General features: G+C 36.4%; 1 protein-coding gene across 2 annotated transcripts in view; it reads right to left on the bottom strand.

The window, feature by feature from the left end:
- Positions 1–983: 983 nt before the first annotated feature.
- Positions 984–22,364, bottom strand: part of fibcd1a (fibrinogen C domain containing 1a) — a 105,620-nt gene continuing 84,239 nt past the window's right edge. For both annotated transcript variants that reach the window (XM_058783746.1, XM_058783747.1), the window contains 2 exons: positions 12,597–12,776; positions 984–4,308 (listed from right to left, as the gene is read on the bottom strand). In XM_058783746.1, the coding sequence (XP_058639729.1) occupies positions 4,046–4,308; positions 12,597–12,776 (443 nt within the window). In that variant the 3' untranslated portion in view covers positions 984–4,045. The remainder of the gene's footprint in view (positions 4,309–12,596; positions 12,777–22,364) is intronic.

Genomic DNA, 22,364 nt, shown 5'->3' with positions numbered 1-22,364 from the left:
GCATATTGGATTTTTTAGTGCTGTTGCAATAAAGTTTTTGCTATTATTGTTTTACAAGATGTATTGGCAGACGCTCTTCAGTTTTAATAGAATTTGGTGTGAAATGTCCCTTTTGCAGAGCTAGTAACCTTTTCGGAAATTATCGTTCTATTACTAAGGGACTTTCCATGAATTGTGTTAGGAGGGTGAATTAAGTAATACACAGTACCACGGTCCTAGTGGTGTCACAATTTTAAGAAATATAAGTTTAAATAATTTAATAATTAACAGTGACTTGAATATCAACTCAACAAATATGGGCAACGTGACTTTTTTGGTATTATTTCAATTGTTGAATAAAGTCAAAAAGGCCAATATCTGAAAATCCCAAGAAAGTAACAGTTAAGCTTATTTTACACTACTTGCTGTTTACTTTTCATGCTAGGTTAATTTTGTTACTTAATAGCAACATTCTAATACAAACATGCAACCATTTTAGTAACGGGACACAAAATTCATGAAAAGTACCTTAAAGCAAACTCCTAAAAACTGTCACATTTACATCCAGTCTTATTATATTTCAGGATTTATGTAGTTATATTAGGAAATAAAAAATAATGTTAAAAAAGGAGTCTGTTGTCATCTTATGAAAATGAAAGTTGCATGATTGCTGGATATTAACCATTTTTCCTCTCCATACTGAAGGAGAGTCACAGAAAAAGGCAAAATCTCTCCTTTCCTCCATTTAATGTCATGCATGTTCACGACATTCCTGAAACATTCATCACTTGAGAGCCTCATTATGCAATCTAGGCCTGAGATTGAAACATTTGCAAATATTTAAAAGCAAGGCAAATGAGATAGTCACAATATTCACATAAAAAAGCTTTACCTAGGGATCTATTCTTGGCCTACCTAGTCAGTTACCAGCTAATGAGCTGACCTCAGCTGACATTCACTCCCAAACTGTTAAGGTGGAATTAGTTTACTTCTTCTGTCAGGAGAAACGATCCAGTCACACCGTAAGCGAGTATGCTAGAAACTGTGGATGTTTATTAAATGTCACTCTGAACATTAAACACATCTTAATGATCAACAAAAAATACTGCTAATACAAGACCTAAAATGGAATATGAGTCCATCGTAATTCCCAAAATGTAGCAGAGCATACCAAATGTTAATAGCGTACAGTAGATCTGCGTTCATAGCTTTCATAGCTGGTCAGAAAGGATGGGTTTGTAGGTTTGAGGGAATGTCAGGATGTGTAAAGAAAGGAAAACATCCTCGTGTCATCCTGGGGTGTTGTTATACTGCAAGACATGCTCAATTTCACGGTTAAATTATTTACACGGATGACTGGCAAGCGCCGTCAGCAGACAGGTGTAGTTTGAGAGGCCATCGGCAGGGGTTCCTGAGTTCCAAGAAGTTCACAGAAAGTAACTGAGGCCATGAACTAAAGATCTGTCATTCCCCAATAGCAGTAGCTGTCGCACGTTCTCTCCTTTGGTGCAACAAAACCAATCTCAGTCCGTATCTTACATTTATCAGTTTCGTACGCGAAAAGAACATTTCTTTTAAAAATACCTGTGGAGAGCAAGAAAAACATGGCGGGATGAGGTGAGGTGATGTTTTTTATTGGCGTTTTCTCTTTGTTTTGAATGTGCATGCTAGTACATCAGGACAACTGGATCATTGAAAGCCCTCCTACGGTTTCCAGAGAGAATTGACTGTGAAACTCAATCTACATGGCGGCGTTCATCTTAAACAATTTCACCTCACAGAAATGCCTGCGGTTCTCTTTATTGAGCGAGAATGTGTCACAAACTTGATCAAAACGCATCAGTTTGGTTGGGCTGTGACAGCTGTTCGCTCTGTTGTAGTTTTGAGCTCCTCTGACGGTGGCGAATTGGTTTTTCAGTAGGGGTTGGCATTGCAGTATATACTGTAAATTGCCCATTGAAACATAAATGAAGAATAAAAGCAGGCTGATGTTGAAATACATTGCATTTTTTAAATAATCGGAGGGATTAGTTATCCTTTGATTCATAAAACTATTTTTGTAAATTCCTTCCAATATAGATATAAAAGTGATTGTAAAACGTTTTGAAACAGAAATGAGTGTTTTGATTTTGCTGTTTAAAGTGCAGACAATGTTCAGGATAATCAAAGTACAGTCACAACAAATATAAAGATACAAATAAACTTATGAAACTGATTTTCACATTCTAAACACTGGGTTAGTTAACATGGCAGGATAAATTACATTAGTATACAAATAAAACAGCAGGTTGACATGTTGAAAACCGTGCAATCAAAACTAACAAAAAGACTCATGAAACACGTAAATGCATTGTTGACATATGCTCATTGTCAGTGCCATAAATGAAAAAAATTTGTGAATCAAGTCTGCATAGATTAAAAAAACAATATACAATACAAACGAAAGAGAAGCAACATTAGGAATAGTTTACACCAAAATCAGTCAAACGAGTTAAACTCACATTCATGATGTTATACAACAGTTAAATAAATTTAGGCTGTATTGCCAGATACTTTTTTTTGCTCCACCAATGAAAACAAAGTCAAAACAGAAATGTTGTACACCTCTAAGCAAGAAATAGTGTTGTTTCTTCCTTAATGATTCATTATTTTGAATAAATCAGTAAATGATTCAGCGATTGACGTATAAATAATCACTCTTTCGTTCTGAACGAACCAACATATTTATGAATAAATCAAGCAAGTAAATGATTCAACGGTTCACTCATAAAACAGCCTTTTGTTTAGTTTCCAAATGAATCTGTGTTTTTTGAACATAAATGAATCAATGATTCACTCATTAATTTCCACCTACTGGTGTAACGAGTCGCTGAAGAATCCCCACTAAAGAGGTCGAGAACTAACTGTTATATCAATATATATCTTTTGATGTTCATTTCACACTTTTAAGAGCCTCAAAAACAAACCAAGCACTGGTGTTTTTGCCAGTCTGTTTGATATAGGCCTAATATGCGTGCTTTAAATGTCCAAATGCAATTTGAATCTTGAATCTTACATTTTAGGGTAAACTATTCCTTTCAGCATGAGATTTTTTAGAACTTCACAGTTTACCTGAAACAAATGACATTAAATTAATATATGATCATATACTCATGGCAAACTAATGAGCTACTAAACAAGCTACTGAAATGATCTGTCAGTCTGTTCACAACAACAAAAAAAGCAGTTCAACCCAAGTTCGATTCTCAGATCTTCTCCAAGTTTAAGCCTTAAAGCTCCGTCAATCCATCATATTGTGATTTCTGGTGAATCTGACCTACTGTGCATACGATACAATCCAACACTCTTCTAGCCGGCAGTAACACCAAAGGATTATTGTGTTTTCTGAGAGACGTTCAGCTTCTCCATTGATAAAAACTTCCACCGACTGACCTGTCAGAGTGAAAAATGCGCCTGTTGTGGCCCATCACTCTGAAAGCCACCACTGTGACACATATTCTCTTTGAGCATCCCTGGTGGTCAATAACGTATTTACTCGACATGTGGGAAAATCTAGTTACCTCCCAGATATCACAGCAGGGGCAGGACACACCAATAGCAACCTTGTCATGTTTAACTACGAGTTATTGATTAAGCACTGAACGAAAATAACATAGGACAAGCTGCCTCTTCGTCGGATGTCTGAAGAGTTAAAAGTCTTTATTTTTATGAAAAGCTACACGTTCTTGCTAAATTTCACAGCTACAGAAGTAAATTTTTTTCTTTTTCTTTTTTTTTTAGACAACAACTATCGATTTTTTTTTTCCATTAGTACATTTTTGACAATACCTGCAATGTTTCGTAAGAATATTCAGAGATGTGAACAGTAGATCAAGAGAAAAACATCGGCCCATTGGGCGTTAGCACGAACACTACAAGATGGTGGGAAAACGGGGTTTGAAAGATGGATAGAAACAGAAACATGAGAAAGAAGATGTCGCCAGAAAGTTCTTGCGTTTCTGCATCGAGTGTCTCTAACACCTACAGCCAACTTTGAGCTCTTCTAGTCGAGTTTTCTAGTTCTCGCTCATTTATTCTCCTCCTTGGTTGGCCTGATCTTCATATCGGTGAACTTCAGCGAGTACTGCCAACCCGTCCAGGATGACCACTCGATGCCGTCGGCATACGAGGTGTGCTGGCCGCGCAGGTACTGTCCGTTGAGGTTGGAGGTGTGGCAGTTGCGGTACCACCAGGCGCCGTGGTAGAAGGACGCGCAGTTATTCTCAGAGTGGTCGTTGTCCTTGTCCTTAGTGGTGAATTTCATCCCGTTGTGTTTGAGCAGCGAGTCGCCTGCAGCGTCGGATCAATGCGTGATGGAAAGAAAGATTGAGAAAGACAGAGGATGGGTGGAGGAGTGAGCATTTGAGAGACAGGGACAGGGAGAAAAAGAGACACAAACAAAAGAACAAGTGAGTCACTCAACCACAACGTCTTTGTTTATCTGTGTCATGGAAAGTTTAGATTACTGCAGTAAAACAGTACACAGTTTCAACAAAGAGCAGAAGTTTTCTTACAAAACATAGTGAGCTACCTTGCTCAACATCCTAAATCAAATGGAACCTCAAAAAAAGCATAAGTGTAAAAATACACAAATACTGGATAAAAAAATATCAATTTTTCCTCCAAAAATTGATTGCTAAATCTTTTTGTAACTGACATTAGGGCTGAAAACAACTAATCAATAAAACTGATAATAAGCAAGTGAATAAAAAGCAAGCAAGTTTGTGTTGAACTTCACAGATTTCACAAACATGTACAATTTAATGATTATTTTAGTGGTTATTTTTCTTTTTATAATGTAGTTAATACACTTCCTTTCAAAAATTTGAAGTCAGTAAGATTTTTTTTAATCAGTAATACTTGTACAGACCAAGGATTCAATAAATTGATTGATTGAAGTGCCAGTGAAAACTTTAACACTGAAAAAATAATAGTTACAACAACAATAATGCTGTTATTTTTAACTTTATATTAATCAAAGTATCCTGAAAAATTACTTTCCACAAAAAAAAAATTAAGCAGCACATGAATAATAATTAGAAATGTTAAACAGAAAATCATATTAGCATATTAGAATGATTTCTGAAGGCTCATGTGACACTGGAGACTGGAGTAATGATACTGAAAAATAAGCTTACCATTCCAGGAAATTTATTACATTTTAATATACATTAAAATAAAAGAGTCATTTAAAATTGTCAAAAATATTTCACAATATTACTGTTCTTTTCTGTATATTTGATCATTTAAATTCAGTTTTGGTGAGCATAAAAGACTTAAACATTAAAAAAAATCATAGTCACCTTAAACTTTTGAATTACAGTGAATTTAAAATTTTTTGCATGCACATAATGTATAGCACAGCCTACATTAGTGGATTTACATTTGCTTTTTATAGCCTTCAATTCATAAAATCCAATTGCTTAGAATAGTAATGCTAAAACACTGCTTATAGGCTCATATATCGAGCAGCAAAACATCAGTTGGAAATTTCACAATCACCTCAGTGTGTTTATATCTGCATACTGAGATTGCTAGCTCTGCTAGTGAAGAGAGAGACAGAAACCAATGAGAGGAGCGTGTTAATGCGTTGCCGCTAATGTGCCCTTATTAAGCTCTGTGATGTATGTTTCAGGGACATAATGTTGCAGTGTGCAGCTAGGCTAATCTAATCCCAGTTTCCTGCCTCCATACCGCCTGGCTCTGCTGGGCCCGGCCTGGCTGACAAGATCCACCTTTTATTGCCAGCCTTGCAGTAAAACCCTTCTCCTGTCCTCTTCCTCTGACTCTAATTCCACTCTGCTGCAACATGTATCGTGATAGCCGTTTTATTGGGACAAAGGAGATCCAATTGATGCCGTTATGTCATATTGTAAAGTGTGTTACACATCATAAACTCGTTTCGGTTGCCTCATAGATTCATCATTGTGGTCTAGCAGATAACGAATCAGCAGAATGATGGTGGTATAAAATGACAGCACCTGGACTGTGAAAGGAGAGCCAATGAACAGATGCAGAGACGTTGCCTGCAGAAACATGACACATGAGCTGGCTTTACCTGGTTTTTAACATGTCTAAGAAGGTCATTTATGGTCTTTGGCTGTCTGTTTTTTTTTTTTGGTTGGTTTAAAGGGATATTTCACCAAAAAATAACATTCTGTAATCATTTACTCATTTTCATGTTGTTCCAAACCATTATTACTTTTTTGCCACACAATAGTAGATATTTGAAGAATGTTGGTAAGCAAACAGTTTTGGTTGCCCTCGATTTCCATTGTATTTTGTGTCCATAAAATAGAAGTCAGTGGAGACTGAAACAGATTGATTTGGACATTCTTTTAAGATCTTCACCCCCGAGTTGTTCTAAACCTGTACAACTTTTAACCAAACTTGTTTCCCATTGACTTTCACTGCAATGTTCAAAATATCTTATTTTAAGTTTCACGTAAGTGAACAGGTCATACAGGTTTGGAACAACATGAGGGTCAGTAAATAATGACAGAATTTTCATCTTTGGGTGGATTATCCCTTTTAGATTAGCCTCAAGCTAGCAATTTATAGTCAGCTGGTCAAAGCTGATTTAGATAGTTAACTGAAGCATGTTGGTCAAGCTCGTTAGAGTTAGTAGAACACTTTGGACCAGTAACATGTTCCAAACTAACTACCATGGTCCAAAAATCATCCTGAAGCCGGTAAACTGTGGTCAGTTTAAACCAGGTTAAACTGGTTTAAGATGGCTGAAAAATGCCCCAAACTACTAGAAAACCATCAAAACAGACCAGACTAATGAGCTTTCGAGACTAGCCAACCATCTTAGACTGGTTTAAAGAGATGGTCCACACAAAAATTCAAATCCTTCGTCATCTAAAAAAATCCAAATTTACAATCATTATCTGGTCAAAGCTGGTCTAGGTTACCTGTTGGTCAAGCTGGAAAGAGCTGGAAGAACACACTGGACCAGTAATATGTTCTAAACTAGCTATCTGTTAGTTTTGTTCTGATAACCAACTTACATTTTAAGCTGGTGCAATGTGGTCAGTTCAGACCAACTGGCTTAGCTGGTTGGCCAACTGAAAAATACCCCAAACCACTTGAAAACCAAAACAGACCAGCTGGTTTAAAATCATTCTTTCAGAAGGGGAAGCTACTTGAAGGAAATCCTTTACTCCCTATATATGAACAAATCTCAACAAGCTGCCTCTGCATTTGTAGTATGTTGTAATATTCATAAAGTGTTACATTTCAAAGAATACCCAATCATACAAACAGCGCTGGAAAAAAAATACTCATTTGCTAGAACGAGATGATTAATCATTGCAGTAAATTGCAGATTCTGTGCAAAACAGACTTCACAATTTGTGCACCTGAGGGGGTGTGTAGCGTGTGTCAGCATGAAGGTGCATCTCAGACTTTTATGAAATATCTTGAGACAGACCCACTCAGGAGGGCGATACGAGTCATTAGCTATGCGCATGAATGCATAATCGCGTTAATGCCGAAAAACACTGCAACATCAGAGAGAAATTATACACTCCTCTACTTGGACAAGCATTGTTACAAAATAATCAAACGCTCACATGCAATTTCGCTTCTTACTCTGGCCTCCCTAATGGTAGTAAAAACATTTCTGTGCGCTTGCAAAACTGTCATTAGCGCACTTTGAAGTTGGTACTGTATTAGTACTCAAAGTGTTTACAGAGATCAGGGCATCATGGGTGTAAAAACTCATCTCAGGTAATTATATCTTCCCAGAGATCCCCGCTGTGGCTGAGCGCTCTTTCTCTACGCTATCGTAAAGGCCTTTCATTAAACAGAGCGGCATTAAAGACAGCATGCTTGTGCGCTGAAAGCAGCTATGATATAAAAATTCTAGCATGCAAAAAAAGGGTGTGTAAGGCACACTTTAACACCAAAAGATCTTCTTTTTTATCTCAGTTGCAAAAAAACATCATAGTAATGCATGAAAAACACAGGATTCTGGGGTACGGCTCATCAAAATCTCCACAGGGATGCACTGTCGTATTGAAATAATGTCATATCAAATCGGTATACTTCAGCATCAACACACAATCGCTAAAACACTTTCCGACAGCTGCTCTGCACAGTTTTAGATGTCTGCTGAAGAAGTCACTTGGATGGTTTAGTTTTAGTACTAATGGCCCGCATGAATGAGATTCTCTGTGGTTTTGATGCCAAATTGGCATATCTATCTATCTAATCTATCAAAATAATACTGCATATTTAAAAGGAACTGAATGTGTAAAAATTATGGTCAAAGCTGGTCAAGATGGTTAACCAAGCTGGTTCAGCTTGCAGAACACCTTGGTCAAGCTGGTTAAAGCTGCTAGAACACCTTACCTACCAGTAATGTGTTCCAAACTAACTTAATATTAAGTTCCGAAAAACCAACTCGAACACCTTAAGCTGGGACAATATGGTCAATTAAAACCAGATTAAACTGGTTTAGCTGGTCTGATCAGTTGTGGCCCAAACTACTTGAAAACCATCATTAAAATTACAATTATAATTGATCTAGCAATTAAAATGCTATATCAGCGAGTTTTCTTACTTCATTGTTGTCATCAGATGCATGGATACTTTGTGCTCAGAGACAGTGCATCAGATAAAGCGAGAATATATTAAAATCCTGCTGTTTGTTGAATTTTAAGCTGCCTGCCACATTCAATTGTTTTCGTCTGGTTCTATGGCCACGATGTGCCTTTTGCCATTGACCTTGTGACAGAATTTTTCCTTTCTAATTTCTGTGACGTTTGGACTCTGAGGAGGGACTTGCTTTTTATCTGACAAACCGTTATTAAAGGTGTCAAGGACATCTCACAACGTTGCCCTCTAGGAGCCAAAGTTTGCGAAGTTGTGTGTTTTTGTGCTTTTTCCTTTTGTTTTTCAGCCGCTGTTTTGTTCCACACTGCTGCTTGCTCTTGAAAAAATGGCTGTTTGATTTCATTGTGCTAAAACATTAAATCTATGTTGATCTCTTACAGCGTTTTATTCAAAACCAAGTTTCATACTTGAGCAAGCACAGCTCAGACGAAACATCAAAATGTGATTTAATGCTAACTGTCAGTCCAACCTACCATTCATGTACACATTAATGCTTTAGACGACCATGCGCGCATTTTAATCCAGACAGCGGCGTAAAAGTCCAAACAGGACGTAATTGATAAGATTGGGAATCAATGTGGCATGACTCCTCCAGCGGGGGATGTTTAAGACAGCCTCACTAATTAGACGCGTGGATGCAGTATTCTCCTCTTGATTTATGTTAATAGGAGTGTTTGTTTACGTCTCCCATAATAAGCCGAGTGCCTGCTTTATTGGAATGCCATAGACGTATTCTACGGCTTCATTATCCCTGCCCTTTCCGGCACACCGCGAAGGTCATGCCCGCGTCCGGCCCCAGCGAGGAGGGCAGTGCTCGGGGAAAAACACCTGAGAATAATAGAGTGCGGGACCCAATTAATGTTAAAAAGAGGCCCCGGCGACAGCGCAGGTGAAGCAGTGAGAATTGCTCATCACTTTGCCTCGGCGAAGGCGATAACCTGCGGCCCCCGTTGCTTTGCGTACCGCGGGAATATATCTGAACGCCGCTGACAACAGGGCAGGAAACTTTAAATTAGTCTTGTGATTCTTATGATAGCTTCTATTCTGGGCTGATCTTTTTTGTTTTGCTGGGTGCAATTCAGGCCACTAAGTTTGGATTTTCTCTCTGTGCTTAATATGGGCAAAAACTATGCTAACACACACACACACACACACACACATTTATTTTTTAGAGACACACACACACACACAAATGTGTGTGAGTGTGTGTGTGTGTGTGTGTGTGTGTGTGTGACCCTCTCTGTGAAATCCAGGCTAAAGTCTCAAAATCAAATGAGATAAGCATCTAAAACAAGCATCTAAGTTTGACTTTAACCATTAATATCACTATGATTTCAGTCTTTGACATGGTCTTACTTAGTCAATATTCTCTCTCTCTCTCACTCTCTATGTGTATATATATCAATATTTTGTTGCTGAACACCATTTACAAAATCGTTGTAGTAGTAACACCTGTATAAAATCTAGTGATCATGGGCTGTCTCATAGGCTATTGCATATAGTAATGTGACTGTATTAATTGTTTTTTGACCGTAACAAGCAGACAAAAAGTTAAACATGTAAGTGGATACCGTTTTGCAAACAATTTATTTGCTCAGTAACGTAAAAGAATGCTAGACATCACGTAATTGCTTTTATATTGACTTGAATGAAAATAGCCTAACCTAAATTACAACCTAAAGCCAATAGTATCATGAAGGACTCCACACATCCCTCCCACAGTCTCTTCCAGCTCCTACCATCAGGAAGACGGTACCGGAGCATCAGAGCCCGCTCTGCCAGACTGCTCAACAGCTTTTTCCCCCAGGCTGTGAGAGCCCTGAACTCAAATCACCCCGCCTCTCTGAACCCCATACAAACCCCTACCTCCTGAAACATGGACCATCTGAGACTTATGGAACTTTTTGTGCAATCAGTATGCTACACACAGGTGAGTGGGCCTGTACAAACCACCTGTAGTAGCACACTCTCCTCCTCTATGCACACTAGTCAATTTTCACACACACTGCTGTGTGTATACAAATCCCACAAAAAGACTCAGTAATATATGTATGTTTACATGCTCATGCACTACAAATCATCCTGCACTGTTCCCCAGCCAGCTGCTGACTCTCTTCGCACATGTACAGTATTTATCTGAAGCACTCGTATAGTTTGTATTTTTTAGTTTATGTATAGGTAAAAAAAATTGTTTTTATATATAGTATATTTATAGTCAAAATCTATCAGTAGGATAGTTGTGTATAGGTTTATATTGTTTTACATCATTGCTGTATGCCTGTATTTATGTAGCACCGTGGTCCAGTGAGGCATGACATTTTGTTCCACTGTATGTCCCCGCATGTAGCGGAATGACAGTAAAGCTTAACTTGACTTGACTTGACTTGACTAAAAGAACAACATGGATTGACGTGAACGCCAGCAAGCCGGAAATAATGCTCAGAATGCTTGTGGATTAAACATCTCCGATGACATTCATCGCCATGGATTGATTTTATCGTGTTAAAAGTAGGATATGGATTTAATTGCGAACTGTCAGTACTGATTTTATGATTGATCATGCTACGGCATTCGAGTCCACACGCGTCCAACTAGAAGTAACAGCCTGAATAATCTGCATTATAAAAAGGAAAAAATAAAAAATCTTTAAAGATTATTCACGATTAGCTTGCATATTACTATCTAGTCTTTACAGTGCTTTGATAGCCTATGGAGCTGTTTGGTAGATCGCGATCTAATTCGTTTGTCTAATAAAGTGCTTCAGTGACAGATCAGATGTATGAAAGTATACAAGTTACACCGTAATTAAAATGCGGCATACTTTAATGGGCAGTAAAACAAAGGCAGAACACATATAACTTCATACTGACGCGCGGCTAAACAAAGGCTCAAAAGGCTGTATCTCAATTTGAGCGTTCCGAAAAAAGTGAAAGAGCGGTAACTGGTGTTATACGGTATTCTGCCTTGGTTTCTCCGGGGCTTTTCAAAGTTACGTTTGAGACAACCCATTATTTTCTTGGGAAAACAATGAAATTGACTCAAGATACTTATCCACATGATAAAGGATGTCTTGAATGTCAAAAATATCAAACTAATTTTCAACCAAAATCGAAGTTATGGTCTTTTGCCTTTGCACGGCAGTATACATTTCTGTCTAATATCTTAGTTTGTGTACAGCATTTTTCCATTCTTTTATTCATTTATTTAGCCACTAAAATAATCAATGTGATCATATATATACACATACATATACATATATATATATATATATATATATATATATATATATATATAAAAGTTTGGATTTTTATTCTTTTCATCTGTATTTTCCTTATTTCCATCGTATCGATACCCAACACTTCTGTCTAATATCTCCCTTTGGGTTCCACAGAATAATAAATGATACATTTTTTTTTTTTGTTGTTGGTTTGCTTGTTTGTTTGTTTGCCAGTGAAATATTCAATTCATATTTATACTCAGATATTAAGTTTGATCATAAATTTGTAATTTTGTTACTTTATGTACATTTTTCTTTTGTTTTGTTGAGACTGCTGATATTTCAGATTTATGTCCCTAAATGAAAAAAAATATTGTAATGAAACTGAACACAATAAATGCCAGTTAAATAGTCTCTTATGGTCTAAAGTGGGTGTTCTTGGCCAGAACAATCTGTCAAAAGTTTGTCTAGGCAAGACTACATATCAGCCGAAGAGCTTTTTACCTGAAGCTCCCCATTAAACCTGACATGAACTTTGGCTCCAGACATCAATGCAGGTCCATGATTGAACTGCTGATGTGCAGGATGTCTTAAGAATACAGAGCTTTAAAAGCAGGACACTATGACCTATGGCTTTCTGCGAGACCTCTGCCTTTTCAATAAATGTAATAGTTTTTGGCTCCATACTACAGTTAAGCACAGGAACTCTCAGTCAAAGGCAGAATAAAGTGTAGCATACCTGCTGTGCCAGAGTAGTCTGCAACGCTCAGTGGGTAGCCGTCCTCGTCCGGGTCAACAGAGAACAAACCCACTCCAAAAGAGCCGTACTTTGCAAAAGAGGTACTGTTCTCGAAGTCCTCCAGGTCAATCCTTAGCTCGTAGTTGGCTTGAATGGTAAGTGCATGGATTCGTTTCATGCCTGAAAAAGAGATTTAGATGAAGTTAATGGAAAAATGTATAGATGATATTTATTTGAATATACAGAAGGCTGAAAGAGTGTTTAGGTAACCAGCTTCTGCTAAACATTAATGAAACATCAAATCTTGACTTGTTGAGGAGAGGTGTGCCAGCAATATGCTGAAAAACCCTCAAAACACCTTAGCAATCATATAGCTACATCCCTGCAACCACTCAGAATGCCCATGGCAAGTTTTGCATAGAAAACTTTCCTAAAAAAAAAAGAAAAAAGTGTATTAAAAATTAACTGTAGACTATAAATAATAATAATTTTTTTTTTAAATTGTGCATTTATTATTATGAACATTTATGCAAATATTAGTTACTGTTAGTTTGCGAGTACCCAATTTTTTTTTTGCCTTTTTAATATATTTAGACAGTAATGATGGATGTGTGTGTGTGTGTGTGTGTGTGTGTATAATATATATACATACATACATACACACACACACATATTATATGTATTATATATATATATATATATATATATGAAATTAGGCAACATTACAAACTGAAATTCAATGATGTTCTGTGGAAAAAATTTGCACACCCCTACTTTTCCCCCAACACTTCAATACTTAAATATTTTATTTTACTTTATTTTAATTTTTCTTTTGTGTTATACAAGTTTACCAATTTGTTTTTCAATTTGAGAAGAAATCAGTACAATAACAGAAAGGGTACTGGTAATTTTCTGTCTGTTAAATTTACAGACATTTTCTATAAATCTAAAACACACACAATTCAATGTGTAATCCATAATATGGGAAAAAACACTTGTAAAAAAATAAATATGAAATATATCCTGAAATATCAGTACAATACAATTCCTGCATATTATGACTGGTCCCTATTTTTTTTTTACAGACTCTTCTTGGAGTGTTGAGGTGCTCCTAAAAGTGTGAAATTGACTTTTTTCCCTTATATATTTTCCCTGTCTGCTGCCTTCACAGCTCAGAATAGTCTTGATAATAGTGAAACCATCAGCCAATCAGAAATTTTTTCCCCAAACTTGTACTTTAACTTTATCATCTAACACCTGCGACTGGGCTTTTGTTTTCAAACTTCTTTGTCTAACATGAAACGAACTAGCAGTGAACTTTAAGATTCCACAGCTACATTCGTAGCAAAGTTTTATGGGAACCAGTGCAACAGTGTACTTCAGAAAGCACAAGGTGCACATCTTCTCTCTCCGAGGGGCGGGCCTGTTAGAGACATAACGTCTCTTTCTTAGCTCAGACCGGCTTGAAGGACTCTGGTCTACTTCCTGGGATCAATATCTCAACAGGAGACCCAGATTCTAGTAAGTTCTGCTCTTAATATTCCACCCAGTTTTCACAGAGAGGAGGAGAGGCACTTGACAGGAAACTAATGTGCTTGCCTACAAATGAATTCCCTTTGTAGCCCATTCGCTGGCATGTGCGTTACACCCCCAGGACAGAAAATCAATACAGCAGAGTTTTGCTAGGTCTAATCGTAGCTTGCTGCTGGTCTTCAGCTGTTGTGAACCGCAGCGCATGTTTGGGTAGGGTGTTAGGTGAATAAACTTTAGCTGCATGCGGCCATATTTGCTAAACAGAATGTGTTGCTTAAAAAGCATCATACTGTGCCTAACAGATGTTCAACAGCCATTAGATATCTCCCCAAAAAAGGGCTATGGGATATAACAATTATTAACATTAGCACTGACACTGAGATATTGTTTTAAAGTCCACGGGAAGCCATTCAAAACCCATTTCATTTGCATAAACTGCCAAATTTCAGAATGAAACAACATATTCAGAGAGAAAACATGTAGGGTAGGAGTTGATTTTATCAATCAGGAATTGATTAGATAATGAAAAGTTGCTGTTATTTTTTAAAAGAGGAATTAATGATGTCATCTAAAAATAAACACTAGAAAAAAAAAGAAAAAAAAACTTGCACTGAATAAATCTTCCACAAGAAGACCAAAAGTAAAATAAAATAAAAATTAATGCTAGGCTATAAATAATTTAAAAACATTTATGAATTGTGCATTTATTATTATGAACATTTATGCAAATATTAGTTATTATGCGTGTTGCTTTATTATTTTTATGTATAATATTCATTAATATTTTAAATGATCATTTCAGTTTTCATTTTATTTTAGTTTAAACTTTCATAAATTTGTTATGTGATTTTGTCATTTTTATTAGCTTTTGATTTAAAAAAAATATTTATTATTATATCAGCTTTCATTTATTTTTATTTCAGTTTTAGTTTTAGTAATTCAACTTAGACTTATACATACATGCACCATATGGAAAAACGTATTGGGACACTATTACACCAACAGGTACTTGTATGACATTGCATTTCAAATACATATACTTCAATATGAATTTGGTCTCCCCTTTGCATATTGCTGTAATAGCTTCCATCCTTCTGGGAAGACTTTCCACAAGATTTTGAAGTGTTTCTGTGGGGATTTTTGCCCATTCATTTGTGAGGTCTGACACGCAATCTTCGTTCCAGTTTATCCCAAAGGTGCTTGATGGAGTTAAGGTCAAGGCTCTGAGTGGGTCAGTTAAGTTCATTCACACCAAACTCATCCACACTTGTCTTTACACAGAAGCCAAACATAGAAGTGTGATTCATCACCCCACAGAACAGGTTTCCACTGCTCCAGAGTCCAGTGGTAGCATGCTTTACACCACGCCATCCAATGCTTGGCATTGTACTTGGTGATGTAAGGGTTACATGCAACTGAAATCCATTCCATGAAGCTCCTGCAGCACATTTGTGGATCCCATCATAGTACCATTTTTGAATTCACTCACTGAACTCTCCTTTGATCCATTTGTAAATGTTTGTAAATGCAGACTGCATGGCTAGATGCTTGATTTTATACAAGAGGTGTGTCCCAATACTTTTGTCCATAGCTATATAGATTTTCTGTCCTTAAATTAAAATGTCTATTTTTGGCTCCTATACCTTTAAGAAACATCCGGTAGCAGTGAAACTTTAAAGTTATAAGATAGCCCGGGTGAGAAGCAGCAGTCTATCTGCCTCCCTCCAGTCCTGCAGAATAGACTAACATTTGTTCAAATGATATTGGCATAATGACAGAGATGGTTATGATGGCTGTGAATGGAGGGGGACTGGTGTGGAGCCATTCCAGCGGCAGCCGAGCGCAACATCAGGCTCTATTAAGCACCAACACCCTTCTAATGGTCTCCGCGCTGACTAAATGGATAGGCCATTTGCATTCGAAGGTCATTTCTGTTTCGACCCAGGGATTCAGAAATGTTACACAGAGGTGCGATATATCTGAACAGCCGTGTTAAAGACAGAAGGCTGGCTGTGCTGTTCTTCATGTAAAAACTAATGTGCGTATGATTATCTTCACCTGGTCGGGGCATCAAACGGATCCAGATAACCTGATACGAGACCCATCTTCTTGGTGGTCTGCATGATATGATCAGGAACTGACTATATTTTGATAAACCCACTGTTTTTTCCCAACAAGCTTGCAGCGTGACCTGTTTTATGGCAACCACTATGATATATAAATGATTATGTTTTTTTCCCCTCACATAATAGCACATACTATGAAAATACACTGTTACAAAATATATATGCACTATGTTTATATACATATATGCATATAATACTAAATTAATTAAATATATACACTGTCGCTCAAAAGTTTGGGATCAGTAAGATGTTTAATGTTTTTTAAGGGAGTCTCTTCTGCTCATCAAGGCTGTATTTATTCGATCAAAAATACAGTAAAAACAGTAATATTGTGAAATCTTATTGCAATTTCTAATATTGGTTTCTTATTTTAATATACTTTAAAATATAATTTATTTCTGTGACTCAGGGCTGAATTTTCAGCATCATTACTCCAGTCTTCGGTGTCACATGATCCTTCAGAAATCGTTCTAATATGCTGATTTATTATGAGTGTTGAAACTGTTGTGCTGCTTCATATTGTTTTTTGGAACATGTGATACTTTTTTCTTTGATTCTTCGATGAATACAAAGTTAAAAAGAGCAGCATTTGTTCAAAATAGAAATCTTTTCTAACAATATAAGTCTTTACTATGACTTTTTATTAATTTAACACATCTGTCCTGAATAAAAGTATTAATTTCTTTAAAACAAAAGAAAAAACGTGCTGACCCCAAACTTTTGAATAGCATTGTATATTGTAACACAAAATGTCTTTTTTAAATAAATGCTGTTCTTTTTAACTTTTTATTAATCAGAGAATCTTAAAATAATAATAATAATAATAATAATATCACAGGTCCCCCCCAAAAAGTATGAAGCAGCACAACGGTTTCCAACATTGATTATAAATCAGCATATTAGAATGATTTCTGAAGGATTATGTGACACTGATTATTATATTATATTTTTAATTATATTTTAAAGTATATTAAATTAGAAAACTGTTATATTAAATTGCAATAATATTTCACAAAATAATTTTTTTTCTGTATTTTTCATCAAATAGATACAGCCTTGATGAGCAGAAAAGACTTGTTTAAAAAAACATTAAAAATCTTACTAATCCCAAACTTTTGACCGGCAGTGTATACAGTATACAAATATATATAAATACTCGTAATCAGACTACAGTTACTTTTTTCTTGATTACTTGATTACATATATTCACACAATAGCAATACGTTATTCAGAATTTATTGATTCTCCCCAATTCTTTTTCATCGTTTTAATATTCATTTCTAAAATGCCTGCATGACAAGTAGGTAAACTAAATATTTCATTTTGTAGTAAGCGCTTTATTTTGATTGATGTTATTTTAAAATAATTTACATTAATTTACAATTTTTATGACTTAATTATTAGCTTTTCATTAAACTCACAAACCAGTTCCTTCACGAACCCCAGTTTGGGAAACCTTGAAATAATGTAATGCTTAATTCACTTTATGTTGTTAATAACAACAAATGGAATATATTTTTTCTTTGCATTTTAATATCAATATGGTGCAATATTATCTTATGTAAATCAATGTGATAAATGAGTTAGGTTAAAAGTAATCTAAAAGTAGTCTGATTATATTACCTAAAATGTCTAATGTAATGGATTATGTTACTAACAACAATTTTTGCCATGTATTTTGGAATTAGTAAAAGACTACAATTTGTAAGTAATCTGCAAGTAGATCGCTTGAAAATTGTAATCAGTTACTCTCTCTCTCTCTCTCTATATATATATATATTAATTAGTGCTGTCAAGCGATTAATCGCATCCAAAATAAAAGTTTTTGTTTACATAATATATGGGTGTGTACTGTGTATATTTATTATGTATATATAAACACACACACACACACACATATTATGTAAACAAAAACTTTTATTTTGGATGCGATTAATCGCGATTAATCGTTTGACAGCACTAATATTTATTTATACATTTTGGTTCTGTGTTAAGTTGCCACTAGATGTCCAATATAAAATCTGTTTCCTGAAGAAACCCATTGAGAATGACTGCTGTAAATCATATATATGAGTTGGATATGGAAGCAATAACATCTCAGGGTGACTTCATATAGCTGCCAGTGTTGTTGACACAAAGCCAGTTTGATCTGTTTTTGGGTAGCATTGATCACCCCCGAAACTGCCGTATGAAAGCCCTGCGGGGAGGAGCTCGCTCCACAGTGGATCTGACATTCGTCTGAGTCCACACAACAAAATCAAACACAAGCCCCTCGACCTTTCATCATTTCATTTCCACGGCCTTGATGGGCCAACAATGTTGTTTAAGCACCAAACATCTACTATATTGTGATGAAATAGCTTTTTTAATTGTTGAACTGTGAACGGAACAACAGTTCTCCTGCATTCACAAGAAGTCCCTGGGGGGAAACTATGTTTTTCATGTGAAAGAAAAAATAAACAAGGCTACTTTCATTCAAATGTTTCCTAGCATCCTAGTAGATAAACTTTATGTGTGGAGCCACAAAAACAATAGGGCCTTTACACACAAGAAAAGCAAAAATTTAAATTCTTTCCACAGAAAATACCAAAAAGAGGTAAAGAGCTAAAAAATGAAAAGCATTCGAATAATTAAGCATCTCAAAAGCTGAATTTGTCAATCAAAATGTTCATCAGTTTACAACATGATTCAGTTTTTTTCCCCCTGTATTGTCTATGAAACACAGCTTAGTATTTTTTGCTGAAAGGAGTCAAAATGTCTTTTGGCTATTAGAATGAAAATTTACATATCTTCAGGCATAAAATTTAACATGTTCTGACATCAAACAGAAATCTTTGAAATGTAAGTACCGTAGTTATGTTTAAACTGTGGGTTTCCTCTTAATTTACATAATTACATTCAGGCCTTTAATTAAATCTCAAGAGACTCACTCAACCCAAGTAACAATAATTTCTTAGAGATATATCAAACAGCGAACATGTTGCCCGAATTAGTACGAAGTACTTAGGTGTAGAAGGTAGTAATTAATCAATTGTTCTGTAAAAGCTACTTTAAAGTGCCGTTTAACTTTGAAAGGCTTCATGTCGGGCTTGAATGAAACAGTCAGAATTAAAGGGTTAGTTCATTCAAAAATAAAACTCCTGTCATCATTTACTCACCCTCATGTCATTTTAAACCTGTATAACTTTCATTCTTCAGTGAAACACAAAAGAAGATTAGACAGAATGCCTATCTATCTATCTATCTATCTATCTATCTATCTATCCATCCATCCATCAGGACTTTAAACTCTTGAGACATTTAAAACTTTTTAAACTGACATTCCAACTTTTCTTTTCTAATGAACAACTTACAATTAAATTAATTTCTTGGAATTTCAAGTCATTTTAATTCTACTTGCATTTAAATTCCAATTCTGCACCTGTTTGAATGGAATTGGAATTTAAAAGGCATTCTCAATTGAGTTCTGTGTAGTGAATGACCTTCATTGCATCTAAACAGTAAAATGACTTGTCGATTCACTGCTGGACTCTGGGCTTCTTAATTCCACATTTCAATTCTTCTGAGGCCTCTTTAAAGGAAGCGCAGTTCGTGTTTCAATTAGAACTAAAGCGAGGCACTTGAGGACATGAGGCAATAGTGAAAACCCTTCAATAGTGAAGGCCCTCGTGCTGAGCCGTGCCAGCGGAGGACAGATTTCTTTCTGACAGGCCAAAAGCTGCGCTCATTTTCTCCCCATGCAACCGTCCTCTGCTATTAATTTTTAATCAAGCTGCTTCATCTGCATTTCAGCGAGGGCTCTGCTGCTCGCCGCAACCATTCTGAGACGCGGCTCGCATGGCTGTTTCCTGCACCCTCTCAGACAAAAGCGAGACATTAGAGAAACGAGGCAGAGAGATTGGAGTTCAGGGCAGGGGGTTTCCACTCTCACAAACACACAAATTCGCACATGCGATTGCGCCCTGAGGTCGCGGCATACGGGGCTTTGAACACCTGCCAGCAGAGTGACACAGCATCCGGCGCTTCTTCAGTTCTCCGCAGGATGAATCATCGCACCTAACGTGCCTGTCCCTTCCCAGCGAGCCCCATCAAAGCTGCTGTTTACAGGTGGGCGCTGTCGACCGCACCGATATCGATTTTGCTAATTTTCCAAAACCTGTCTTGCAAGTCTCTGTGAAATCCATTTTTGGGCCTTGAGCTCAATTATATGCAAATCAAGAAAAAGGGATTTAATTGCGCCTGATGCAGCTCTTGTTTACATATTCAGAATGAAGAAAGTGTCTCTTGTCATCTGCAGGAACCTCCAGAGGGATTCTGGAGGAATGTGCAACGACCCTTCTGCCGTCAGACGCCAGATCAGAGCATTAAATAAGAGACTCAATAAGGTACCAGAGCGCAATGCTTTGGAAACAGCTGAGGTAGAATGGACAAGGTGTAAATCCTAGAGCAGAGCAGCTGTTCATATGCTATTGAAAACACATCTGTAAGTACACTTCACATCAATGCAGTTGTTTCAGCGCAATTAAAAAGAGCATATGGAGACCTGCCTCCAGAGACTGGAACGAACACAGTGTTTCTGGCAACTTGCTGAACACAGGGAGACCTGCTTTATATCATTGGCCATTCGTACATTCCTGACCAATCCAATTAAAGACGCTGATAATGAGCTCTGCACCATTAAAGAAAGGTAATTATCTATGACTACTGCTAATGTGATACACCATTGTGCATTTAATTTAGCTGATTTCTCATTACAGAATTCAAAAAAAGCACAAATCCTTTGTTATTCTGGTTAAGTGCACTTTAAAATGTCAATTCTGAACATTTAATACAATGTTAACTTTTTATTATGACTTTATTTTTAAGGGATTATTTTTCTTTAATTTGTTTTATACAAGATTTAATTAACCAAGACATTAATATTAAGTAACCTAACTTTAAGAAACAATATTGCCAGTTATTTTGTCCATTTTTGCTCCGCAAACATAAATAGTTCTAGACAAACTTCATAGTGGCGTTCCTAAAAAAATTAGTGTTACTTGACTGAATTGGCTCTGTGAATGATTCTCTGATTCACTCACTCATTAGTTTTGTTCCAGAATGGATCAGTGTTGTTTTTTAACAAATCGGCTGTGTGAATGATTCACTGACTCACTCAAGCACTTGTTTTGTTCCAGAATGAATCAGTGTTTTTGAATGAATTGTTTGAGTAAGTGATTCAATGATTTTGCTGGCATAATGGAACAATCCATGTAAATACTTTAACCACCTCTGTGAGTCTGTGTAAACAGTGTATTTTTAATTTAATAGATGTGGCTTCTACAGTATATAGTGTATAGCTCTAGCAAAGCAAATCTAATAATCATATAACTAGCTCATAATGCTGTAAATCTGTAAATCTATGCATATGCACATACAACAGCTTGCTTCATAAGGACTTTGGTTTGGACTCGAATCTGTCTCCAGCTTGAGCACAAGAGCTCAACGTCAGGAGCACACATACTGAACCAGTACCATGAATTTGAAATTAATTCATTCTAATTTAATATGTGCCAACAGAGCATGTTTGAACTGGCACTGACAAAAATGAAGCTGAACAAGACTGTCGTCGGATCCAGCGCGATTCACATCCTTTATTCATGGGGAGACTGTCACAACAAATAACATTTCACGTGACATTAAGGTAAAAACTTAATTTGTGTGTTGGGATACTGTGGCGCACACAAGCAGCCATCTCACTCGTCTATACATAGGGAAAATTAAATAAATCAGAATGTCTTAAATAATGCATTCAGACTCCAAGCGGAGAACAGCAGTTCGACTTTTCTCCTGCATTTTACTGCTGGTCACACAAAGGCTCAGTTTTGAAAGGATACACTCAAAAAAATTACGTTTGGTTATCATTTGCACACTCATGTCATTCCAAACCTGGATGATTTTTTTTTTCTTCTAAGAAACACAAAGAGGAGAAATGTTGAGGTATGACGATTGGAAACCTTGCTAAATTTAAAGGGATAGTTCACCCAAAAATGAAAATTCTCAAGTTGTTCTGAATCTGTAGTTTATTTCTTCTGTTTCTTCAATGGCTACCATTTGGTTACCACCATTC

Source organism: Onychostoma macrolepis, chromosome 08 (assembly GCF_012432095.1).
Source record: "Onychostoma macrolepis isolate SWU-2019 chromosome 08, ASM1243209v1, whole genome shotgun sequence".
Lineage (NCBI taxonomy): Eukaryota > Metazoa > Chordata > Actinopteri > Cypriniformes > Cyprinidae > Onychostoma > Onychostoma macrolepis.
Note: the sequence above shows the minus strand (reverse complement) of the source record. Positions and strands in the feature narration are given on the sequence as shown.